The sequence below is a fragment of the Onychomys torridus genome, chromosome 8 (genome assembly GCF_903995425.1).
Source record: "Onychomys torridus chromosome 8, mOncTor1.1, whole genome shotgun sequence".
NCBI classification, from domain to species: Eukaryota; Metazoa; Chordata; class Mammalia; order Rodentia; family Cricetidae; genus Onychomys; species Onychomys torridus.
Window position 1 is genome coordinate 15,173,038 of NC_050450.1, and position 27,152 is coordinate 15,200,189.

The window sequence follows — 27,152 nt, forward strand, 5'->3', positions numbered from 1 at the left end:
CCGTGAGCTCACACATGCATGCACACACACTCACATAAACATACACAAAAAACATAAATAAATAAACATTTTTTATATTAACTAAATAAATAAAATGAAAAACAGAAAGAAATAAACTAAGAAAATAGTAAAAACCATAGATTTTATTGGCTTGTATTGGTTATACACAGTCAGAGGTAGACTACATTTTATTATGACATATCTTTTTTATTTTGTGTGTATGAATGTGTTTGCCTGCATGTACATATGGGCGTTGTGTTCCTGAAGAGGTCAGAAGAGTGTGCTGCACACTCTGGAACTGGAGTTACAGATGGTTGTGAACTGCTGTATAGGTGCTGAGAACCAATCCTGTGTTAACAGCTGAGCCATCACTCCAGCTCATTGTGACAGCTCTATACATAGATGTAGCACATTTTGATCTTAGGTGGTTTGAACGAAAATGGTCCTTATAGCCCCATAGGGAGTAGTACTATTAGTAGGTGTGGCCTTGTCTGAGTAGGTGCGGCCTTGTTGGAGGAAGTGGTCACTGGGGGCAGGCTTTGAGGTCTCAGATGCCCAAACTATGCCCAGAGTGGCAGTCTGTGCCTGTGGATCCAGATTTAGAACTCTCAGCTCCTTCTCCAGCACCACATCTGCCTGTATACTGCCATGCTTCCCGCCATGATGATAATGGACTAAACCTCTGAACTATAAGCCAGCTCCAATTAAATGTTTTCCTTTACAAGAGTTGATGTGCTCATGGTGTCTCTCCACAGTGATTAAATCCTAAGACACTCATCATTTTTAATAGTCTCCTTTTCACTTTCTTATCCTTTTGCCCCTAGATTCCAAGTAGGAGAGAAAAATGCAGCTTATCTTTCTGAGTCTGGATTATTTTGCTTAACATAATCCCATTCCTTTCAATTTCTTGCAAATGACATAATTTTACTATTCTTTATGGCTGAATGAAACTCCAGTGTACAAACTGGGCATGGTGACCCACACCTGTAATCCCAGTACTCAAGAGGTAGAGGCAGGAGGATCAGGTCAAGTACAGTTACATATCAAGTTCTGGGCCAGCATGGGTTACCTGAGACCTGCCCTGCTCCTCAAAAGAATACTCCATTATGCACAGGTTCCATGTTTTCTTTATCCACATCTATTGGTGGCCATCTTGGCTGGCTCCATATCATTTTTTTTTAAGATTTATTTATTTATTTATTATGTATACAGTGTTCTGCCTGTATGTATGCCTGCAGGCCAGAAGAGGGCACCAAATCTCATTACAGATAGTTGTGAGCCACCATGTGGTTGCTGGGAATTGAACTCAAGACCTTAACCTCTGAGCCCTCTCTCCAGCCCTCCGTATCTTGTCTACTGTAAATAATGCAATAAACAGGGTGTACAGGTATCTCCATGGCTTGTTGACATAGATTCTAGAAGCAGTGTAGCTGAATCACATGGGAAATCCTTTTTTAGTTGTTTGAGGCCCTGCATGTTGACATCCATATAATTTCCCATCATGTCTATCTGCCTTAGTTAGGGTTTCTATTACTGTGAAGAGACACCACTACCAGGGCAACTCTTATAAAGAAAAAACATTTAATTTGGGTGGCTTACATTTTTAGAGGTTTAGTCCATTATCATCATGTTGCAACATGTTGGTGTGCAGGCAGGCATGGTGATGAAGAAGTAGCTGAGAGTCCTACATCTTGACTCATAAGCAACAGGAAGTGGTCTGAGACACTGGGTGTGGCTTGAGCATATTTGAGACCTCAAAGCCCACCCCTACAGTGACACACTTCCTCCAACAAGGCCACAACTACTCCAACAAATCCATACCTCCTAATAGTGCCATTCCCTATGAGCTTATGGGGTATAATTGCATTCAAACTACTACAACATATTTGCCAGCATCTGTTGTTTTCCTGGTGAAGCCAGGAAAAACATAATCTCAGTGTTCTGATCTGTACTTCCTTGAGGGCAAAGTTCAGCTAATACATTCTTTCACACAATAAATTTTTAAAAAATTCTTTCATTTTGAATTGTGTATCTGTATGTGTGGGTATGTGCATGTAAGTGCAAGCTATGGAGGCCTGAAGAGAGTGTTGGATTCCTTGGAAGTGAAGCTACAGACAGTTGTGAACCACCAGATGTGGATGCTGGGAACCTAGTTCAGGTCCTTTGTAAGAATAGTACATGCTCTTAACTGATGAACTCCAGCCCCACACAGTGATTTTTTTTAAGTCTCATTTGAAGAAGGGACATCCCCATCTAAGAATTCAGTTCTCAAAGTAGCAACAGAGGAGTCCACGTTGTGTCCCATATCAGCCTTTGTGCTATAGAAGCCGTCCTCTTGCTGAGACGCACCTTGAGCACATTGTGAAGTCACCCATACCCTCCTGGCAGGAGCTGCACCAGCTCATCTGAGGCATGCTTGGAGCCCTCAGTGGCCACTCCTGGACCAGTCCCAGTGTCCCCAGGGCTTGAAACAGGACTTGGCACTCTTTCATTAGCTTTTTATCATGGTCCATGACCTTTCTTTTCACAGAAATTGGTGCCAGGAATGGGGTATTGCTGTGACAGGCCTAACCATACTGCTTGTTGGTGGAATATAGACTTTGGATTAGGAAAGCAGTTGAATGCTTTAAATAGGGCTTAATGGACCAAACTAGGAAGAACATGGAAGACAGTGGTTCTGAGGGTGATTTGAACTCTGGGGGCCTGGCTTAAGAGGTTTCAAAGGAGAGGAATATTAGTAGGTGGCCTAGAGACCATTCTTGTGATATTTTGGTGAAGGGTGTGGCTGCTTTCTGCCCTTGTCCAAAAATAAATCTGCCTGAGGCTAAAGAGTTTTGGATAAATAGTGTTGTCAGAGGAGATTTCAAGACAGCCTAGTATTGATGATGTCATGTAGTTAATAGTGATCACTTTTATGCAAATCCACAATGAAAAGAAGCAAACTGAGTGTCTAAGTTAGGGTTTTCATTGCAGTGAAGAGACACCAAGACCACAACAATGAAATTCTTATCAATGAAAACATTTAATTGAGGGGGCTTGCTTACAGTTTTAGAGGTTCAGTCCATTATCATGGTGGGGAGCATGATGGCATGCAGGCAAATGTGGGGCTGGAGCTGAGAGTCCTACCTACATCTTGACTCAGAGGCAACAGGAAGTGAATTGACACACTGGGTGGTATTCTAAGCATAGGAATCCTCAAATCCCGCCCCCTACAGTGATACACTTCCTCCAACAAGGCCACACCTCCTAATAGTGCCACTCCCTTTGGGGACCATTTTCTTTCAAATCACCACACTGAGAAAGGAAAAATACAAAATGTACAGCTTGAGGAGATTAGGAACACCAGGAAGTGTAATGTTGGAGCCAAATCTAGTGCTCACAGAGATACAAAGTTTAAAGAAAAGTCTGGTACTCAATTGAATAAAAAGGAGTGGTAGCCTCAGGGTAAGACCCCACGCAGCTCAGCAAATTTCAAATTGTGAAAAGGAATCAAAGAAATGCATAAGCAGTGAGGAAAACCATCAGCAACAGAAAGCTGGTGTAGATGTAAATCAACGAGGAGGCCAAGTTCCAGCCCCATTAAGCCGCAGAACTTGGCAGTTTTGACCAAGTGGTTCTGGCTTTAGAGTCAAGGATACAAGAAGGAGGTTATGAAATCTCCCTCCATAGCCAAGGAAAGCCACTGAGGCCAGGCATGTATCAAGGGTGTCCCTGTGTAGAGGCCCAGAGAGGTCATGGTGTGAAGCTGTGAAGGTGAAGCCTGGATTGTGTTGGAGATCCCAAAATGTTGGAGGTGCCAGAGTCATGGGATAATGGACTAACCCTCTGAACTGTAAGCAAGCCCCCAATTCAATGTGTCCTTTTGTCAGAGTGGGCATGCCATGGTCTCTCTTCACAGCAACAGAACAGGGACTGAGACTCTCCTCATTGGCTGCATGATGAGGAGGGTACAATCTGGGTCTTGTTTTTCCTTTTGCCGCTCAAATTTGTCTTCTTATTTTCTTCAACAAAACCATGCACAGGTTCAGCTATGGTCTACATCCTGTTATGTTAAAGCTTCTCAGGTACGTGACCTTATCATGTCTGCAGAACATTAGGCACCTTGGCTTTTAGTAATTTTTCATTCTGAACATCTAATTTTGGGAGTGCCAGTGAGACCAGTTCAATAGTAGTAGCTGTTCAGTTGGAACCTCCAGCTCGCCCTAAATGATCTGAAAAACCCCATTCCTATCTCTCTGTCTCCTAACCCATGCCCTCAGAGTCTCCAAATGCCAAAAAGCCCAGTTCCACATTGTTGGCGCCAACTGCAGCTGAAGTTGCCAGCCACCCAAGTCTCTACCTAAAGAGCTCAGCTTCTGACCATACTTGGGCACAGACCCAGCTTGAGGTGGACACATCATCACCCCTTTGTAGTGGGTAGCTATCCCAGCCTTGGCCTGGAAGTTCCAACCCCCATTGAGGCTTTGGTAGTGGTCACGCCCACAAGGCAGGGCTGAGGGAGGATGCTGAAGACCCAGGATCGAGAGGAGAGGTTGCTTGTAGTTAGAGTTTTCCTGCCTGGCCCAGTCAGGACAAATCTCTCTTATCTGCCAGTCCCACAGTCGCTCAGACCCAACCAAGAAAGCACACAGAAACTTACATTGTTTAGAAACTGTATGGCTGTGGCAGGCTTCTTGCTATCTGCTTCTTCTATCTTAAATTAACCCATTTCTGTTCATCTATTCTTTGCCACGTGGCTTGTGGCTAACCAGTGTCTTTACACGTTGCTTCTCATGGCGGCGGCGGCTGGCGGTGTCTCTCTCCAGTCTCCTACTTCCCAGAATTCTCTACTCTCTTGTCCTACCTATACTTCCTGCCTGGCCACTGCCCAATCAGAACTTTATTTACATAGAGCGATATCCACAGCAGTTGCTCTTGGTTCTGGGACCCTGGACGCTGGAGGTAGATGGAGCAGAGTTCTCCAGAGAACACCGCCAGACTGTGCCATACCTTTCCCAGACCCTACAATCTATCCCTTCATTTGTAAGTTACCCCACAAAATAAACCTCCCTTTTAACTACGTGGGGTGGCCTTAATAATTTCACCAATATCTGGCATGCAATGTGGGGCAAATTCCAAATGCCTAGGTGGCTCCCACTCCCAACCTTTAACTAATGAGGAAATTTCATCACTATGGAAAGATAATGAATACTGGCAGAGAGCCTGCAGTAACTTTTTGGGAGAGATTAACAACCATTATCCCAAAAGCAAGAGAATAGAATTCATAAAGAAGACTGAATGGGTTCTTCCTCACATTGTACGATAGAAGCCAATTTCTGGAGTCCTCACATTCTATACTGATGCAAATAAATCAGGGAAAGCAGGATATAAATCAGGAGACTTAAGTAAAGTGGTACAAAGTCCATACAGCTCTGTACAAAAGGCAGAACTATAGGCTGTTCTTATGGTACTGATGGACTTCACAGAACCCCTCAATATAGTCACTGACTCTCAATATGCAGAGAGAGTTGTTTTACATATTGAAACTGCTGAATTTATTCCTGATAATACAGAATTAACTTCATTATTCATACAATTGCAGGAAATCATCAGAAAAAGGGAACATCATATATATATATATAAAACACATATCAGATCCCATACAGGTCTGCCAGGACCTCTAGCACAAGGTAATGATGAGATTGATCAGTTACTAATAGGTAATGTGCTAGAAGCCTCAGAATTTCATAAGAAACACCATGTAAATAGCAAAGGTTTGAAGAAGGATTTCTCCATTACTTGACAGCAAGCTAAGCATATTGTAAAAAATGTCCTACTTGTTCCTTCTATAACCAAACTCCATTACCTGCAGGGAGCAATCCAAAAAGGTATACAAAGAAATGAAATTTGGCAGATGGATGTGTTTCATTTTGCAGAATTTGGAAGATTAAAGTATGTACATCATACCATTGACATCTATTCAGGATTTCAGTGGGCAACTCCTATGAGTTCTGAAAAGGCTGATTCTGTGACTACACACCTATTAGAAGTTATGGCCATCATGGGAATACCTGTACAAATTAAGACAGACAATGCCCCAGCATATGTCTCCAATAAAATGAGACATTTCTTTGCTTATTACAATATAAAGCATGTTAAAGGTATACCACACAATCCCACAGGCCAAGCAGTCATAGAAAGATCCAATCGAACTTTAAAGGATATGCTAAATAAACAGCAACAGGTAACAATGACCCCTAAAAATAGATTGCATAGTGCTTTATTAACCTTGAATTTTCTCAATGCTGATGAGAAAGGAACAACAGCTGCGGAGAGACATTGGACGACAGACAAAACTCCTGAGCTAAACCAACCAGTTTGTTTCAAAGATGTGTTGACCTCAGAATGGAAACCTGGATATGTCCTACATTGGGGAAGGGGTTTTGCTTTTGTTTCCACAAGAGAAGAAAAGCTATGGATACCAACAAATTTAATAAAAATTTGATTCGAACAGGAGAAACCCCTTGATGAGGAGAAGTAAAAGATCATCCACCAATGTGACATCTGTTCAAGTTGTAAGAAAAATTTAACAATCAAAAGTTGGGATAGGGTTCTGTTTTTGTCTTTCCAGGAAAATGGAAATACCCATCTTCTAGAAATCATAAGGCCTTGGATATCCAGATGTTTACAGCAAAAAGAAATAATCTATTGGTACCAATCTACACAGGGTAAAATATCACTGTCTAACATCTATATCTCTATCAATCTAGAATAGTTGTGGTTCCAATTCAATTATAAACCAAGATGGCTTTGGAGATGGAATTGGCTCACTCCTTCTCTAAACCCAAGCATATTGATAAAAGAAAAGGTTGAGAGATTCTTCAGTCTCATATCAGAAGAGCCCCCTGATGTGAGACAGAAGGAAACCAATTATAAGGGACCATGGTCTTCAATTCTCGCCATGCTTACTCTTGATTTCTCAGAATCCTTTCTTACATGTCATGTCATCTTTAAATCCAAACTTTCCATTCTGATAAAAAATAAATTTTTCCAATAGCAATCTCTGAAGTCTCCAGAAGGAATATGGGGCCCCAACAACAACTCTACCCAGTCCAGAATGATGACATGGTAATCATCTTCATACTATACTTCTTGCCAGAATTTCAGACAATCTTACCCCATTACTCTGAGAGTTGCTGCAGAATCTACAGTTAGTCTAACTGAGATTTAACTATCTGAGCTTTCTCACAATACCCAACAGAGATACCATTGCCCCCTAAACAGCAGGAAACAGTTCTAAGAAAACGACGCCCCTTCTCCCTAAGGTTTCATATTTCTCAGGGTTATGGATGATGGTTCTAGGGTTGGGGGTGGAAGAAACTATTTAACTCAGTACTCTCCTTAAGGAAAGAAAATATTCTCAAAAAAAAGGGGGGGGGAGAAGAAATGGAATGGATAGGTATAAGATATTATGGTAGACTATCATATACATTAGTAAACAAATTTAGTAAAATAGCAGCCTTAGATAATTTGCACTGTAATTTTCACTGTTATGAATTCTTATTTGTTGATACAAATATAAACTTTTTATATTCCTATTTAAGATAATTTGTATATTGATACAAATACAGAACTATGTTTGTTATAATGTACACATATTTTTACTCTTATTTGAAATATTTGTATATTGATACAAATGTAAATTTATATCTGTCATTCTGTATGTATGTTCTACTTCTGTTTAAGATATTATGTATACTGATATATATTTAGGATTATTATCATGTGCATATTGCACTATACATTCCTACCTCTGTTAAAGATGTTTTGTGTATTGTCACAATTTTAAAGTCATTGTCCTTTTACTGTACATTTGTTTACAAACTGTTTGCCTTGTTTACATGAAGCTTTAGTCCTTAAGTTGTTTAGGTAGATAAGACTTATAGATTTATTGTCACCTATGCTTGTCATCTCTATAATTATGTTAGTTAGGTTATCCAGATTTATAAATACATGGGCCGGGTGGACAGGTAATCTTCAAACATTTCATGGACCTAGAGAATATGGCATTTAAATAACTTAGAATCCTGTTGACGTGAGAGACAATTGCTCCTGGCAGCACCAATTTGATCCTAAGAGAATGTTGGGCTTCTAAGACATTTCCATTTGGAAGTTTGTCTTCTTGGCACAAAATGGCCTACTGGGCAAAGAGCTGCCCTTGCCTCAACTGCTGACAGTACGAATGCTGTCCTTTCTGTACAAGCAGGACACAAGGAAAGCGACCACTGTACTTTGCCAAGACAAGGTAAGATGGTCTTTCAGAATTCCTGCTTCTGAAAATGGTCTGTCAGATACTCTAGGCCTGTAGCCAATTTGAATGGACCAACGATGCTGAGAAACATTAGGTGACTGTCCAGACTGCCAGTTGTCTCTGTCTACTCTCGCAAGACTCCCGAAAGTTGCTTGCGTCCTTCTCCCATTTCTCAGGTATTATTATATTCCTTCTCAGGTCTTTGATGAGGTTGAAGACTAGCAGTTATAGTTACAACTTAATATATATTATCTTAGATAGAATATACTAAGTATTAGACTCAGGTTCTTTAGGAAAGGACACCTTTTGGAATGATCTTTGTAACATGCCATCTACCCACGCTCTAGACTTCCCTGGATTTTAGTATGTGTTTTTTTGCTTAATATTGTTTGCATTTATTTTACTTCCAACTTATCTAGGTCATTATCCCTCATTACTCCTGGACAATATTTGATAAACATTTCTTTGTATATAGTCTTGTATTCGGTTAGAACCTTCTTATTTAGACAAAAGGGGAAGATGTAGTGGGTAGCCATCCCAGCCTTGGCCTGGAAGTTCCAACCCCCATTGAGGCTTTGGTAATGGTCACGCCCACAAGGCAGGGCTGAGGGAGGATGCTGAAGACCCAGGATCGAGAGGAAAGGCCTCTCTTGGTTCCAGACCCTGGACACTGGAGGTAGATGGAGCAGAGTTCTCCAGAGAACACCGCCAGACTGCGCCATACCTTTCCCAGACCCTACAACCTATCCCTTCATTTGTAAGTTACCCCACAAAATAAACCTCCCTTTTAACTATGTGGAGTGGCCTTAATAATTTCACCAATACCCCTTGCCTACAATCTATAAAGTCTTTCTACTCTAATTGTGGGGAGGCTTCTCTGTCCTCAATCTCTGTGACTGGAAAACTCACCTGGAAGTAGCTTTGCTCAAATAAACCTGCTCTTACACTTTTTCAGTTCAGCTTGATCCAGCCCACAGGGCCATCAGAGAAACTTATTATGGGGCAGGGTGGGGGAGGGCAAAAAACCTATTAGCGGCCAGGAGACTGACAGCAGGGGTCTAGTATCTTCTGTTTATCAATAGCTGGTCCTAAAGTGACACATGCTACTTTTGTTTTGAAAAGGAACCGTTAGATTTTATTTTTTAGTCTCTGTTCCACTGATCTACATCATGACACTCCTTTTACGTTTTCAAATTTTGAGTCAGGATCATTAGGCTGCTCTGGTTAGCCTTGAACTCACTGTAAGTTCCAAGCTGTCCTCAAACTTGCATTGGAATGTCCTTCCTTGCCCTCCCAAGTGCTGTGATCACATGCATGCTGCACCACGCCCAGCTTTGTGACTTACCTTCATAACTTGAAGTCTGTTCTCACTGGTCAAGTTCCACACCAAGAAAGCTTGCGAAGACAATGTACCTGCCAATGAGTTAGTTTCAAACTTACTTAAAACAAGCAAACCTGTTGGCACACATCTTAATTTTTATTTTTTATTTTATTTAATTAACTTTTTTTCCATTTATTTTACATAACGACCACAATTTCTCTCCTCCCTCCTCTCCTTCCATTACCACCCCAATCTACCCCCCTCCCCACCACTCCTCCTCCGTCTCAGTTCAGAAAAGCACAGGCCTCCCATGGGCTTGAACAAAGCATGGCACATCAAGTTGGGGCAGGGCTGTGCCCCTCCCCCTGCATCAAGGCTAAGCAAGGTAATGCAGCATGGGGAACAGGTTTCCAAAAGCCAGCTTAAGTGCCAGGGACAGGTCCTGATCTCACTACTGGGAGCCTTACAAACAGATCAAGTTATACAACTGTCACATATATACAGAGGGCCTAGGTCTGTCCCGTGCAGGCCCCTATCTGTTGGTCCTGAGTCCATGAGCTTCCACAAGCTCAGGTGAGCTATCTTTGTGGGTTCCCCCATCATGACTTTGACCTTTGTACGCGAGTGTTCTACCTGCATGTATGCAGGCAGGCCAGAAGAGGGCACCAGATCTAACTACAGGTGGTTGTGAGCCACCATGTGGTTGCTGGGATTTCAACTCAGGACCTCTGGAAGAGCAGCCACTGCTTTTAACCTCTGAGCCACCCTCCAGCCCACTGCTCCCCAGGGTCCTTCCTTTCTTAAGCAGGACTCCCAGAGCTCAACCCACTGCTTGACTGTGGATCTCTGCATCCTCTTCCATCAGTTACTGGGTGAGGGCTCTCTGATGACAATTAGGGTAGTCACCAATCTGATTGCAGTAGATGACTGGTTCACGCACCCTCTCCACTACTGCTAGGAGTCTTAGCTGGGGTCATTCTTGTAGATTCCTGGGGGTTTCCCTGGCACCAGGTTTCTTCCTAACCCCCAAATGGGTCCCCCTATCAAGATGTCTCTTTCCTTACTCTCCCACTTCATCCTGTCCCCAACCTACCTCCCAAACCCAGCCCACCCAACCTGCTCCCCAAGTTCCCATTCCTCCATGCCCCCACCCCCAGTTTACCCAGGAGATCTCTTCAATTTTCCCTTCCCAGGGAAATCCATGCATCCCTCTTTGCGCCTTCCTTGTTATCTAGTCTGTGGCACATGCCTTTAATCCCAGCACTTGGGAAACAGAGGCAGGCAGATCTCCCAGTTTGAGGTCAACCTGATGTACATAGTGATTTCCAGGACAGCCAGGGCTACATAGTGAGATCCTGGTTGTGGGGAGAAAACTTTGGAATTTTTAGCTTTCGTCACCATGGCTAGCAGTGGGAAACTAGGTCAAGAAAGATAGGGGGGCTGGGGAGGCAGCTCTCAGGCAGGGAAGTGTTTACTGAATAAGCATGAGGACCTGAGTTCAATCCCTCGAGCCTACATGAAAAGTCAGCATGATGACATATGCTTGTAACCCCAGCACTAGGATGGTAGAGACAGTAGGGTCCCTGGGGCTCACTGGCAAACCAGCCTAAACTACTTGGCAAGTTCCAGGTCAAGGAGAGAGGCTCTATCTCAATCAAGGTGGATGGCTCCTAAGCAATAATATCCCTGCAGCCCTGCCCTGGCACTTGTCTCCAAGTCTTCCTGAGGAAGAGAGGTGGAGGAAGAGGCGGGAACAAGGTAAATAAAGGATCTGGGAGGGTTCCTGGCACTTCAGGGTGTGGCCTTCCACCAACAGAAAGCATTCATGGCCAGGTTCAGGCTGTTTCTACTCCTGCTGCTGGCCCAGCCACCGCCGTCCTCCTTGCTGCCATGGCCAGACACTGCACAAGGCACCATGGCAGGCCTAATCCTGACTGCGCTCGAGAAAGCCACCTTGTTCCTGGAGGACAGGCTGCCTCTAATCAACCTGGATGGTGCAGTGGGATTCCAAGTGCTGGAAGGTATGTAAGCCTTGCTCCCAGGTGGATGCTGGGAAAGTCAGTTGTTCCCCTAGGACCTGAGACCCCGGGTGTGGATCCGGGGCACTTCCTGAATGTGTGGTTCTCAGCCAGCTCATATCAAACTTCATAGAATAAGGAAGGACTTAAAGGTAATATGAGAAAAGATTTGGCAATTATATTCTCAGAAGGAAAAGATTCCTTTGACAGTCCTGACAGGCTGGGAACAGTAAGGGAATGTTACTCCCCTTGTCCAAGGGTGGCTGGAGACAAAACAGGAACCCTCCCCCAGATCATGTCCCTACCTGGTTTCCTCTCCTTTGGCCAAAGGCAGCTAAAGGTCCCAAGAAAACAGCCAATTGTTTGTTAGCTTTGGGAGGCCGAAGATCTGTAAAGAGTGGGCTGGAAACTGGCCAAGGCACACAAAGACACAATGGTGTGCATGCATATGAGTACACATGTGAGTTTCAGTGAGCTTCTGCCCAATGTTGCAAAGATCCCATGCCTGGTGTCTGCCTAGGCCTTTGCAGTGGGCATCTCCATGGAGATTCTCATCCCCTCCAGGCTGAGATTAAGTGTGACAGAGACATATGCAGCAGCACCAAATTCCTCTAGAAAATAAGAAGCATGAGCTAGATGTGGTGATGTGTGCTTGTAATCTTAGAGCTCAGGAGGCAGAGGCAGTGGTGTTATGATTTACACATGCTGGTGGGTAGAGCCAAGGTGCCCCACGACAGGTGAGAGGCAGAGATGTCATGCAGACAGCACTCAGTGAAGATTTTATTTTGTGGGGGAAGAGAGAGGGAGAGAGAAAGAGAGAGAGAGGAAGTTAGAGAGAGAGAAGGGCAAGGGCTTCTAGAGGTGTGCACCTCATGGGAGGAAGACAAAAGAGAGAGAAGAGAGAGAAATGGGCAGAGTTTTCCCTGAAGAATAGGCTTTTATGTCAGGGCACAGGGTGGCACCAAAGGTCAGGATCAGAATATTAACAGGGGTTCTCTGTAACACTGAGGCCAGCCTGATCTACATAGTGAGTTTCAGGACAGCCAGGGCTACATAGAGAAACCCTGTCTCAAAAAAAAAAAAAAAAAAAAAAATCCAATAAAGAAACAAAGGATGGTCGGGCGGTGGTGGCACATGCCTTTAATCCCAGCACTCGGAAGGCAGAGCCAGGCGGATCTCTGTGAGTTCAGGGCCAGCCTGGTCTACAAAGTGAGTTCCAGGACAGGCTCCAAAAGCTACACAGAAAAACCCTGTCTCGAACCCCCCCCCCAAAAAAAAGAAAAGAAAAGAAAAGAAAAAGAAACAAAGGATGAAGAAGGAACAGGAAGAGGAGGAGAGGGTGAGAGGGAGGGAAGAAGGAGGGACACAGAGAGAAATAATAGTCATAATTTGCCTAGGGCTGGCTGGCTTTCCTGTTCAGCACAGCAGATACAGTGCCAAGCCCCCTTCCCATATTTTTAGGGACCTCTGAAGATATACTAAATGGCAGATGAGCAAACATTGGCCGTAAGAACAAATCCATGTCTCCAGATGCTCATCCAGTCTAGACTTCTCCTGCTTACCCCTCACAGACTGCAGTCTCCTGAGTCAATACAAAAGCTGAACTTCACTAAATGCTTTTTTGTACAACAGAAAATGCTGTCTCCACACATTAGCTCACTTAATCCCTAAAACATCCCCTCAAGAGGTAACAGTTGGCTGGGCAGTGGTGGCGCATGCCTTTAATCCCAGCACTCGGGAGACAGAGGCAGGTGGATCTCTGTGAGTTCAAGGTCAGCCTGATCTACAGAGCAAGATCCAGGAACAGCACAAAGCTACAAAGAGAAACCCTGTCTAAAAAAAAAAAAAAAAAAAAAGAGGTAATAGTTTATGATGATGAAAGAAGAGAGATTAAGTGACTTTTTCTGGCCAGTTGATGAAAAAGCATAGAGAACCAAGATTTGAACGCAAGCCTAACTCTAGAATTCAAGCTTAGCCATGCCCACAGCCCAGATCAGCTTTATAAGAGCCTCATTTCTACTCAAGACCATGACTATAGCCTTGAGTGTTTTCCCTGCTCCCGTGTTTGGTCAGATGTTAGAATGAATGACTTCTGACCTCCTTCTCCTCCAGTGCAACTCCGAGGAGTCCAGGGAAAATGGGCTTTCGACCCGCTGCTGCAGCCTCTCAGCTTGCGTGCTGGACAGCTGGCCAACACACTGTCTGCCCTACTCCAAAAATCCATCTTCTATCTTAAGCAGAGTGACCCCACATACCTAAGAGGTAAGAGCAGCGCGGGTCTATTGCATCAAAGGCAGCATCCTGGGTGCTCACTGAAATACCTAGGTATGGGCACCTCCTGAAGCAAGGCAGGGTCAGGACAGTCTACATTCTACATCAGTCATCTGGAAGCCACAGGTGGCCCAGCCACTTCCTGGCTTTAATCCAGATTTCTAATCCTAGGCCAAAGAGACAGATCTGAGGTGGCCTGTCTCTTTGCACACAGAACCTTAGTGCCTACCATTCTGTATTTTGTATCAAAAAAAAAAAAAAATGAGCCCATCACCTTGCCCGTTTAAGCGAGCAGTACATCTCAGCCTTCCTAGCACTGTGACCCTTTAACACACTGTATTAATACACCACCTCATGCTGTGCTGACCCCCCACCATAAAACTATGTTCATTGCTACTTCATAACTGTAATTTTGCTAGTTATGAACCATAATGTGACTCTCTGTGTTTTCCAATGGTCTTAGGTGAACCCCTGTGAAATGGGGCCGAGACCCACAGGTTGAGAACTCCTGTCCCAGAGTCTCCTCTCTTATTCATCTGTTCCTGATGAGGATAGGGCCATGTGCACCACTAGTGTCTGCTATGTGATGCTTTTCCTGGGAAGCCATGAATATCTGTTGGCCCCAGATAGGGAAAAATGACAGACCAAAATAGTGATAGTGAACCATGAGTGCATCGAGCTTACTTGCAGGAGTGTGGTTGAGGGGTCACTCCCAGGAGTATGGAGGACTCATAGACAGCAGCATCATGAAAGCCCACCCCAGCATGGATGCTGATTACACACGCTGGAATGTTACCATCTAGAGATCTAGATCAGGTTCGTTTGCCCTGCTAATTAAAGAATTAAAAGGCATGAAGACTCTGGAGCACAGCAGGTGCAGCAGGAAAAATCTGGGACAGCACAATCAACAGAGGAAATAGGTGTGCACACAGCATGGCACACAGAGAGTTGGCCCCTTTGCAAGGCAGAGGGGGGCTCTCCTGGAGGACTGGGGATTTGAAGGGAGCTTTGTGAGCTGAAATGAGTCTCTTTCCCTTAATGTAGGATTGGTCAAACTGAGAGACACATACTTCAGATAAACATATCCTGGTCCAGCCTTGAGCATATCTGACTGGCCTGGACCACTCAACAGAGGGGAGGCCATACCAGCAGGAGAAAAAGCCACCAGGTCAGGGGAATGAGGAAAAAGCTGTCACCTTGAATGTTCCTCTGTGGCCCCTTTCCCTGTGCCCATCAGATCTGTCTAATTCCTGGTCCCTTCAGAACCAACGAGCTCTCCACATGACTTGTAGCCAGCTTGACAGGTCACATCTCTGCCAGGCAGCTTGGATGGTTTTAACCTCCCCCACAGTCTTACTACACAGATGAACTAGGACCTTAATTAACACTGCACCCAGCCTTCCCAGAGGCCCCTGACTGGCCAACAATTTCATAAGAGCTGCACTGTATACCCAATCCAAGGGGTCTGGGATTTTCTATCAAGACCTCACAGTTTCATGGGATGCTGAGGATTTTGGCAAAGCCTGTCCATAAATCCTTGCTATTGGTTAGGGGAAATGTTCATTCCCTGATAGATTGACAGTGAGTGCATCTGGTAAATTTTAGGGTCATAACAGCTTCCTTTTAAATATTTTTAAAATTGTTTATGTATGTGAGTGTTTCACCTGCATATATGTCTGAGTACCACATGCATGCCTGGTTGTCTGAGGAATGTGTATTTAGGCAATCCTATCCTCTATTGATTAGGGAAAATGTTCTGGTTTTGTTGTTTTGGAAAAAGGGTGCCAAGGGCTGGAGATATAGCTCAGATGGTAGAGGGCTTGCCTAACGCACACACAGTCCTGAGTTCCCCCCAGCACTGTAAATCAGTTGGGATAGTGCATGCCCATAATCCCGGAATTTGCTGAGGTGGAAGCAAGGAGATCAGGAGCTCAAGGTCCTCCTCAGCTATGTAGTTACGTTTAAGGCCAGCCTGGGCTACATGAGACCTGATGAAAGAAAAGGAACTTTATGCTCAGTCCAGGCTAGCTCAGGCAGAGCTGCCTCCACTGTGGGCTTGGGTCCCAGGATGGTGTCTTGCTAGTTTTATTTCAACTTGACAAAAGCTAGAGTCATTTATTTGGGAGGAAGGACTCAATGCTGAGAAATACCTCCATAAGATGTCAGCACATTCCTTTAATCCCAGCACTCGGGGAGCGGGGGTGGCAGAGGCAGGTGGATTTCTGTGAGTTTGGGGCCAGTCTGGTCTACAAAGTGAGTTCTAGAACAGCCAGGACTGTTATACAGAGAAATCCTTTCTTGAAAAAAACCAAAAGTTTAAAAAAAAATTGCCTGTAGGAGAGTCTGATTGATGATTGATTGATTGATTTGGGGAGGGGGCAATCTCACTGTGGGTGGTATCACTCCTGGGAAGGTGGTCCTGGATGCTATAAGAAAGCAGATTGAGCAAGCACTCCTCCATGGCCTCTGCACCAGCTCCTGCATACAGTTTCCTGCCCTATTTGAGTTCCTTCCCTGACTTCCCTCAGTGATGGAGTGTGACCTGATAGTTGTAAGCTGAAATAAACCTTTTCCTTCCCAAGTTGCTTTTGGACATGTTTTATCACAGCTAAGACAGAGGGGTATCCATTTTCTGGGTTGGGAATAATCATCAGTGTTATAGCTCTTGGTTCCTGACCATTCAGCACACTTTCTGGAACCTCTCCTTCTCTGCAGAGTTCCAACCAAGCATTCAGCCTGGGTTTTGGAAGTTGCCACATGCATGGACACGCACCAATGCCTCCCTGGTCTACCCCCAGCTGGAGCCCCTGGACTCATTCTCAGAGGAAAGCAGTGATGCATGCCTGGTGCTACTGCTAGGAACCGGGTGGGTCCCCTATCTCCCAGTGCCTAGAAAGCCCATGGTGCCCCCTGGGCCACAAGCAGAGCTTTGCACAAATGCAGGTGCATGTGCAGAGGTACTCACCCTCTCCCACCCTGCTCCATGCTATCCGAATCTCACTTTCCCTGGAACACAGCATTTGAACTCTTCCTCAAAGTGGCTGTGTCCTTCCACACACAGGACAAAGCCTCAGTACCTGCCAGTCCCTGCAGGGCCCCAAGCACCTCCCACCCAGCCTCCAGGGGCAGTACTGAACACAGTCTTACTCCCCATTTCCTTCTGCAGCTGGCAGGCTTGCAGCAAGGTCTAGGGCATTTTAGTGCAGGGGGCAGGGCAGGATGGAGGGGGCATTGTCTTCTTAGCCTCTTTCAGAGAAGGTGCCAAGCCACAGCTGACCCACAGTGGGGCTGCACTCTAGGTGGTGAGCTATATTATCATATAGGGTATGAGTAAGTATGTTGAGCCCAGACTACACTCCCCAGTTTGCTGGGTTTGAATGGTCCTTTATTTAGGAGACTGATAGGAATGATATTTGGGGACTCCATGGAAGTGATAGGAAGTCTCAGACACTGGTGCCATCCAAGCCCAGGAAAGTTCAGTAGTGCCTCCTCTGAGCTAGATCAAGACCAGGACACGGTCAGTCATGGTATCATATACCTGTAATCCCAGCACTCAAAGAGGTTGAGACAGGAGGACTGGGCTACAGAAGGAGACTTTGTCTCAAAACGAAGTAAGCCCAGGACACTTGTATTTCATAACCCTTGTGTCCATCCCAGAACCCTCACCCTAATAACAGAGGGGAACATAGGATGTGCAGACTCTGGGTAGGATGGGAGGAAGGAAGCATTGTCCTCATCAGCCTGGTTTGTCTTCTCGCAGGACAGACAGTAGCCAGCCTTGCAGGCTCTCCAATTTCTGCAGAACCTTTATGACCAAGGCCGGATGCTCAGGATACTGCCTGTCTCACCAGCTGCTCTTCTTCCTCTGGGCCAGAATGGTAAGTGCTGAGCAGAGAAGAAAAGCCTATTCTCCTTTTCTCCTCCCACCTCTCCGGGGTGACCTGTGAGGCTCCCTGGTCCACACTTTCTAGTAGCATTTGGAACTGCCTTAGAGCGCCACCTAGTGTTTGTCCTCATGTCAGGCACTACCACTACCTAACTACATTGCCCACCCAAGGAAAATCCTCTCTACTGGTAGTGTCCAACCTTTGAATGCAGCACAACACAAAACTGTAATCCCACTTAAAATATTATAAAGTTTCTGAGATTCCTTTGTAACTCTGCTGTGCAAATAATATCAGCTCAGAATGTCAAAAGGTTGGACACACCTGCATGGCCTTCCCTTTCTGGAAAAAGACTTTGAGGCTCAGAAAGGCTAATTAGTGAGCCACGGTCACTCAGCTCCTAGTTGACAAGCCAGAATTTAAGCTGACTCTGATGACTCTGCAAAGCAGGCAGTGTGGCTAGGAAGGGAGAAGAGACCTGCCTCCAAACACAGCCCCTGCAAGACCAGCTCAGAGCTTCAGGCCCTTCCTGACTGAGCATATATCTCCCACACACCCACTTCCTCATCTCTTGCTGTCTGTCTGTCCCCCAGAAAGGGTGCACAGAAGGGCTGTTCCACCAGAGCCAGCACTACATGAATGTCTTCTGTGCCAATATGATGGAACTGAACCGGAGAGCCGAGGCCATCGGATACGCCTATCCCACCCAAGACCTCTTCATGGAAAACAGTGAGCCTAGCCTTCTGCCCTCAGGGTAGAGTAGGGGGTGTTGACAAGAGGGCTGCATGCACATACTCCAGATTGCTAAATTAAGCAAGTAAACTCAGAAGGTACAGGCCTGGGGAGGTAGCTTAGTCAGTAAAGGACTTGCATTACAAGCACGAGGCCCTGAGTTTGATCCCTCAAGCACACACTGTGAAAAAGCCAGGTATGATGACACATGACACATGCTTGTAAGAGCAGAGGAGGCAGGGACAGACGGATCCCCAGGGCCACTGGGGAGGGAGAGACAGATGGATCCCCCGGACTTGGTGGCCAGCCAGCTTAGGTGAATGGGCAAGTCCAAGGTCCTAAGAGATCCTGTCTTGAAAAATGAGGTGGGGCTGGCTAGATGGCTCAGGTGGTAAAAAGGTGTTCTCCTTTAAGCCTAAGGACACGAATTCAGTCTCTGAGATCCACGTGGTGGAAGGGGAGAATCAGCTCCCACAAACTGTCCTCTGACCTCTACACATGCCACAGCACACACATGCCCACACACATTAGGAAAACAAATAATGTAATAAAAAATAAGGTGTGCAGCTCTTTCTAGTTAACCTCTTGCCTCCACAGAAACTTGCACACATATTGCTTATGAGAGGCTTAAATGTAATTGCATGTCTATTCGTCATAGTGACTGCTCTTTGCCCACCAAGTCTGATCTACTAACCAACTTGCAAACAGACCCTCCCCCTCCCAAGGTCTTGGAGATAAAGAGAAAGGGAGCCCTTGGGTGGCTGCTTCTTTCCAAACACTTCCACCAAGCCTGACTCCTGCAACCCTGTAATAGGACCAGAAAGGCTGTTCTAGGGCCTGGGGAGCCTCTGGTGGCCAAGACAGAACATTCTTCCATGCCCTGTAATCCTAGAGCAAAGGAGACAGAGGCATGCAGGTCCCTTAAGCACCCCCTCCTGTGGTGGCCCCAGGGACACGGGGCAGATGGTGGAGACAGACGTACAGAGGAGACTTGGTGTGTTTGCAGTCATGTTCTGTGGTATGGCCGGCTTCTCCGACTTCTACAAGCTGCGCTGGCTGGAGGCTATTCTCAGCTGGCAGAAGCCCCAGCTAGGATGCTTTGGGAAGCCTGGTAAGTTGCCTGTCTGCCCTGGCTGGGAGCAGTGGTTGGTGGAGTCCAAGTTTTTGGGTCACTCAAGAAAAGAATGTACCGGCACCAAGCACAAACTGTGATTTAGAACACATTAATAGATCCATTCCTCCAGCACTTCCTGAGTCAATGCACCAGACATTATCGAGGTGCTGGGGAAGTCAGCTGAAGGAAAGGGGCAGAAACCCCTTCCATGTATAGATATGGTCATGATAAGTTCTGCCAAGAGCTGAGAAGCACAGAACCCTGGGAAGGCTCTTAGACAGAAGGTATCAGGGAAAACCGCCAGGAGGGGTGACAGTTGAGAAGCCTGGGATAAGCCTCTTCCAATGACACATGACAGCAGGTTGTCTTCAATTTTCCTATCTGAAAATAAGTGAGCATAAGCATCACCACCTTCCATTGTGCCCAACATAGGGCAGGCTCTCAGGAAGTGCCAATATCTCCATGAGAAGCTTGGGGTCCATAAAGCAGCAACCACTTTGAGAGTAGACGAAAGCTAAGGTGTGGTGATGCCCTAAGGATGGATGGTGGATGGATGGTGGATGGATGGATGGATGGATGGATGGATGGATGGATGGATGGATTACTGATCTATTTCCCCAGCCCTGATAATAATTTTAATATGGCTAGGTGGTTGAGGGCAGGCCCAGAATGTGCAAGAGTCCAGATTCAATCCAAAGCACTACAAATAAATAAACACAATAAGTAAGTAAAAGGAGTTTCAGAAACAGCTTGCAGCAGCTCACACCTACAGCGCCGATGCTCGGGAGGCTTAGGCAGGAGTGCTGCTGTGAGTTCTAGACCACCTTGGGCTATGGCGTTAGAACCTACCTCAAAACAACAGCTTTGGGATGGTGGCACACAACTTTAATCCCAGCACTCGGGAGGCAGAGGCAGGTGGATCTCTGTGAGTTTGAGGCCAGCCTGGTCTACAGAGTGAGTTCCGGGACAGCCAGGGCTACATAGTGAGACACGTATCTCAAAACAAAACAAAACAACAATATTGTGGTTTATAGAATGCAGAGTCCTGGGACACTTAAAGAGTGAATGGTCAGGTAGGCTGGACCCTTGCATTTCTTCAGAGTTCCCCCTAGAGGTTCCAATATAGGGGGTAGAACTTAGATGGCCCTGTGGTGGGCTCTGCACATAGGCACAGGCAGAAACCTCTAGAACAGTGGTTCTCAACATTCCTAATGCTGCAACACTTTGATACAGTTCTTCATGTTGTGGTGGCCCCCAAGCCATAAAATCATTTCATTGCTACTTCATAACTGTAATTTTGCCACTGTTACAAACCATAATGTAAATATCCAATATGTAGGATGTCTGATACAAAACTACCAAAGGGGTTGCAGCCCACAGGTTGATAACTCCTGCTCTAAGTCCCTAAGGGGGTCAGGAGGGGAAGAGGTTTATTGAGTGAGAGCTCAAGTCTATCCTGAGAACGTGGCCTCTGGCTCTTCTCCAGATGCGAAGGGGGAGCTTCTGGAAGGCACTCCACATCGGCAGGGCGGTCTGAGAAGAGTTCGAAGACGGGAGAGACTGTTCACAGGTGACAGATGCTCAGGCCTCGCTGACTCATCACCTAAGCAATCAAGGCTTCCACCTGTTTGGTGGTGGTTGTTTCCCCCAGTACAAGGGTCATGGGCATGCCAGTGAGTGCTCTACCACTCAGCTTTCCCACCTCTATTTTCTCCCTTCCAACAGTTAGCTCAGGAGGAAAAGGCCTGAGCCTTACTTGTAGGGGGCAAGGGAAGGGTCAGCATCTATGATATGCTCTTCTTAGTTCTGTACAGGACATCAGTATACCTACCCAGTGCCTGGCAGAGCAGCTGGGGGAAACCCATAAAGCACTTATAATGGAGTGTATTGAACAAAAGGCCAAGTTTGCTCCCAGGACCTCTCTCTCCCCTACAGATGGCTGTTCTTGCCACAACACAGCCACTGCAGTCGCAGCCCTGGGTGGCTTTCTCTACATCCTGGCAGAATACCACCCAGACAATGGAGAGCCACATCCACCCACACCGTCACCAGAGAGCAACTATCAAGATGGTGCTCCCATGCCTGAGGTCCAGAGGATTGGAGGGCCCCTTAGCATTTCTCCTTAGATCCTGGAGTCAGGGGTCACATGCTGTGGGGGCATCTGGGGAAAGTGAGCAACTATAACCCCATCACACATCCATGTGTTTAAAAGTCTCAAGAGAGCAGGCTCAGGGAAGGCACTGTTGTTGAGTGGGGTTGACCAGATATCAGCAGAATACACAAAGCAGTCAATTACAGCTGAGTCTTTTGTCTTTTGTGTATACATATCAGATCATTGTTTGTTTGTTTGTTGAAATAGGGTCTCACTGTGTAGCCCTAACTCACAGAACCTGCCTGCCTCTGCTTCCCAAGTGCCAGGATTAAAGGTGCATGTCCAGCTGTGCATCAGATCCTGATGTGTAATCCAGATTGGGCTCAAGATCCTCCTGCCTCCACTTCCCAAGTGCTAAGAACACAGGTGTGTGCCACCACACCCTGTTGGGAGTTGAGTCTTGTTTCTCAGCCATAAAGACAATCTTGGATGGCTTCAGGGTCTCTGTTTCAAATCCCCAATTTCAGTCAACACAAATCCTAAATGGATCCAGTGTCCTACTCTGTTCTCTGAAACTATAACAGAATAACTGCATCTGGGTGATTCATAAGCAATGGAGGTTTATTTGGCCTGCAGTTCTGGAGTGTGTGATGTGCAGGGGCATGGTACCAGCTTGGAGTGAGGGCCTGTATGCTGCTTCCTAACATGGAAGAAGGGGAAAGAACGTGAGTAGGATAGAGATGGGGAGAGACTGGAGTAAGACAGACCCATGCCATGATAACAAACACACTCTTGACAGAGTGCATGGATCCTACCAGAAGGGCCCAGAACCAAATCTCTTCCTAGCAGCCCCTGTATTACTATAGGTTTCTGTTGCTGTGAAGAGACACCATGACCACGGCAACTCTTATGAAGGAAACATTTCACTGGGGTGGCTTGCTTACAGCTCAGAGGGGAGCACGGCAGCATGCAGGCAGACGTGGTGCGGGAGCTGAGAGGGCTACATCTTGCAGGCAACAGGAAGTCGACTGAGTGTCACACTGAGGGAAGCTTGAGCAAAAGAGACCTCAAAGCCAGCCCCTACAGTGACACACTTCCTCCAACAAGGCCACACCTCCTAAAGTGCCATTCCCCTTTTGAGGTCATTTTCTTTCAAACCTCCACTGTCCCACCTCGGGTTTTGTCATTTGCTTTGATTTACGTGTTTTTTTTTTTCTTCCCTAAAATAGTGCCTGGCACTGTCATCCATGTCAGCCTCACTCATAGCATTCTCCTGCCTCAGTTTCCCCAGGACTGTGGATTACAAGTGTGTGCCACCGAGCCTGGGCTGAGGACCCACTTCTTACTGCTGCTGGAGTGGTGATTACGTCACCGTGGTGGCGGGCTGTGTTAGTGAGTAGAGTGCTCACCTGACGACGTGTGAAGCCTTTGGGGTCAATCCTCAGCACTGTATAAACCAGGCACCCAATCCCAGCACTCGGGAGCAGAAACAAAAATATTGCAAGTTCAAAGCCATCCTTGGTTCCATAGGGAATTGGGGCCAGTCCAGGCCAGGAGACCCTGTCTCAAAAATACAAACTAAGGATCTAGTGAGATGGCTCAGTGGTTAAGCACACTGGTTCTTTCGGAGGTTCAGTTTCCAGCACCCACATGGCAGCTCACAGCTGTTTCAGTTCCAGGGGATCCAACACCCTCTCTGAACTCTGCAGATATTACACACAAGTGGTGCACATACATACACATGCAGGCCAAACATTAATATGCATAAAATAAATAAAATATATTTTAAAAATAAAATAAAAAAAATAGGACTAGCAAGAATGCTCAGTGGGTAGAGGTGCCTATTGCCTCGCTGGTGGCCTGAGTTTAATCACTGGGATTCAACTCCTCAAGTTGTCCTCTGAACTCATACAAGGGTACACACATGCATGCACACAAACAAAAATGTAATTTAAAATTTTTTAATTGCCAGGCGTGGTAGCTCATGCCTTTAATCCCAGCACTCAGGAGGCAGAGGCAGGCAGATCTCTGTGAGTTCGAGGCCAGCCTGGTCTACAGAGTGAGTTCCAGGACAGCCAGGGCTGTTACACAGGGAAACCTTGTCTCAAAAAAACAAAAACAAAAAAATTAGTTAAAAAAATAAAATAAATTGCAAGGTGAGTTCTATGGAAAACCTTCAAACTGTGGCACCTTCACCACTATGAAAGCCCATCTGTTCTGATGTCAATATTGCATCTTTCTTGGAGAAGGAGCTGAGGCTGAGAACAGCCTGTGGCCAGGAAAGGCAGCTCATGCTGATTTCCACATCCTGTGCATGGAACTCTGAAGGGTCCTGCAGGCATGGTGTTAGCAAGTGCCGTGCTATGTACCCAGTGGTCAGCACTGGCTTTGTGCACAGGCTCAGGGCTCTGAGTCACTGGACAAAGTCCCTGACTTCTCTGTGACTCAATTTCCCTTTCTGTAACATCAGGATGACGACATTACCTATCTCAGTAAGATGTTCACATCACATCACATGAAGATGATGTCTTTAGAGAGCCAAAAACTGCCTGTCACACTCAGTGCCAAGCAGGTGTCATCTGGAGTCATGGGGTTAGAATGTCACAGACTGAGGGGAGTGTCCCAAAGCATCAGAAGGGGCAGCTGGCCCTCCCTGGAGTGCCTCTCCCAGTTCTTCCTCTTCTCTGGCTCAGGAAGGTATCTAAATGCTTTAGCAGTTGAGAAAAGATCTTCTAGGACATTCTTAGGGATGACGGCACACTGTAAACACTGCTTGCATCAGGCTCGATAATAGAAAACAAGCTCCCAACTCAGTCCTAATCCAGTTGTGCTCTGACCCCACTATCCTGCTCTGACCCCCATCCCCTGCTCTGACCCCACTGCCCTGCTCTGACCCCATCCCCTGCTCTGACCCCATCCCCTGCTCTGACCCCACTGCCCTGCTCTGACCCCATCCCCTGCTCTGACCCCACTGCCCTGCTCTGACCCCATCCCCTGCTCTGACCCCACTGCCCTGCTCTGACCCCATCCCCTGCTCTGACCCCACTGTCCTGCTCTGACCCTCATCCCCTGCTCTGACCCCACTATCCTGCTCTGACCCCATCCTCTGCTTTGCCATAAAAGGAAAGGCTGCTGATACCCTTATGTGACAGCTGAGCCACACCCAAACCTGAGAATTAACACATGCCTTGTGCAGTCAGTCAAGCATGGTGGCACACACCTGAAATCCTAGCACTTGGGAGGTGGAGGCAAGAGGATCAGGAGTCTTAGGTCATCCTTGGCTACATACTGAGTTCAAGACTAGCTTGTACTACATGAGACCCTGTCTCAAAAAGCCAAAAAGGAGCTATTCATGCAATCCTGACAACCCAATTTCAATCCTTCCATTAAACAAGCAAACAAACAAACCAGATATGGATGGGGCCTAATGGCGCTTGTCTTTAGTCCTAGTACTCAAGAGGCAGAGGCAGGCTGATCTCTATGCATTCCAGGCTAGCCTATTAGCTAGATCTTGTCTCAAAAATATCAGATGTGGGATCTACAAGATGACTTACCAGGTAAAAACACTTGCCTGATGATCTGAATTTGATCCCCAGGACCCTCATTCGGTAGAAGGAGAGAATCCACCCCTCAGACTGTTCTCTGACTTCCACACCTGTGTCTCGGCATGCACACAAACCCACACGCCCCTATGCAATGCCAGGTAGTGCATATCTGCAACTCCCCCACTTCTACCTGGAGATGGGAGGCAGAGATGGGAGGCTCTCCTAAAAGCCCAGTGGCCAGCTAGACTAGACAGCACAGCAGCAGAGTGAGAAAGACCCTGCATCAGCAAGAAGGAAGCTAGGACCAACTCCCAGAAGCTGTCCTTTAACCTCCACTCCACATCCAAGTGCGCACACAGACGCATGCTAAGTAAAAAAATTGAAACAAGAAATGTCTTCAACATTTTTAATTCAATAAATAACCAACCCCTCATTTCTGTGCCCAGCTGAAAACCAGTGGTGGGACTGTGGGACTGATCTTTTAAATCCCTTTCACCTACTCTTTCCCTGCTGTCCGTGGGACACCTTACCACAATCCTTCTTAAGTTGTCAGGCCCAGGAACAGTGCCTGGAATCAACAACGAGTTTGACATGCTCCTGTGGCTGCTGTCTTCTTAGGGAATCAGGAGCCAGAATTTAATACCAATTGGCCTTGGAGGATTTCCTTTGCAGCACTTCATCAACACAAAGTTACCAAGACAGGCTCTCAAGTTTGGGAGAAGTCAGCTGCACATAAACGGATTACAGGAAAATTATACCCACCCATCCTTCCTGAATCTGAGCTGGGTTAGTGACTGAGCTGGACAATGAGGTGATTCCAGAGCTTAAGTTACTAAACGAGGGCTGAAGAGGGTAGGAAAGCCTGTGCTGACAGGTCAGGACACCCTCTCAGGGAGCCTCAAGCCAGAACTGCACTGAGGGTTGGGGAGAGGCCTTGAGTTCAGTCTCCAGCATCATGTTAAGAGCAAGCATGGTGGTACATACCAGTGATCCCAGCACTTGGGAGGAGGATCAGGAAGTCAAGGACAGACAGGAGACAAAAAACACTGGGAGTCTGTCTTACCTAAGTCAGAACGGCTGTCATCCAGAAACACCAACAAATGTGGTGAGAAGGTGAGAAAAAGGAACTTAGGTACTCTGTTGGCAGGAATGTGAGCTAGCACAGCCACTGTGGAAATCCACATACAGAATCCTCCAAAAGCTAAATACGCATGGCTCCATGAGTAAAGGTGCTTGCTACCAAGCCTGAAGACCAGAGTTCTATCCCCAGGACCCACATAAGAGAAGAGAACTGACACCTGAAAGCTGTCCTCTGATTTCCACATGCATACTGTGGTACACATGTGAGCACACATGCAATAAAGAAATATAATTTAATATATAATTACATATGATTTATTATGTAATTCAATATAAAAACTAAAAATGGGCATGTCTTTAATCCTACCACTCAGAAGTCAGAGGCAGGAGGATATCTGTGAGTCAAGGCTAGCCTGGGCTACATAGTAATTTGCAGGTTAGCCAGGGCTACATAGCTAGTCCCTGTAAAAGGACCGGTATTGGCACAAGATACCCCAAGACCAAGTTCTCAGCACAAAGGAGATTTATTTGCCCCAGAGAGACAAAAGGCAGGGAATGAGATAAGAGACAAAGACAGGAGACAGGATGAGGGAGAGGGTGAAGCAGGACAAGGGGGAGGGGAAGGGGTATTTGTCCCAGAGGGACACAGGACTGCCTCTGGATAGAGAGAACACAGACTCGGCCTGAAGACAAACTGAAGTTTATAAAGGGAAAGGGGGAAACCTCGTGGTAGGATGAGCTGGTTAATTTTGATTGGCCATGTTAATTAGGGCAGCCAAAAAAGGAGCTTTTGATAGCTGAACCA

At 46.2% G+C, this 27,152-nt stretch overlaps 1 protein-coding gene across 3 annotated transcripts; it reads left to right on the forward strand.

Annotated features, from left to right (window-relative positions):
- Nucleotides 1-11,418: 11,418 nt before the first annotated feature.
- Nucleotides 11,419-21,947, forward strand: C8H16orf89 (chromosome 8 C16orf89 homolog). 3 transcript variants are annotated; one of them, XM_036196949.1, is made up of 9 exons: nt 11,419-11,632; nt 13,742-13,891; nt 16,616-16,766; nt 17,661-17,778; nt 18,378-18,513; nt 19,409-19,432; nt 19,523-19,627; nt 21,117-21,200; nt 21,566-21,947. In XM_036196949.1, the coding sequence occupies exons 1-9, from the start codon at nt 11,437-11,439 to the stop codon at nt 21,754-21,756; spliced, it is 1,155 nt and encodes a 384-aa protein (XP_036052842.1). In that variant the 5' UTR covers nt 11,419-11,436; the 3' UTR covers nt 21,757-21,947. The 3 variants fall into 3 exon arrangements, with proteins under 3 accessions (XP_036052842.1, XP_036052841.1, XP_036052843.1); XM_036196948.1 differs by having other exon boundaries at nt 19,409-19,627; XM_036196950.1 differs by lacking the exon at nt 19,409-19,432.
- The last annotated feature ends 5,205 nt before the right edge of the window (nt 21,948-27,152 follow it).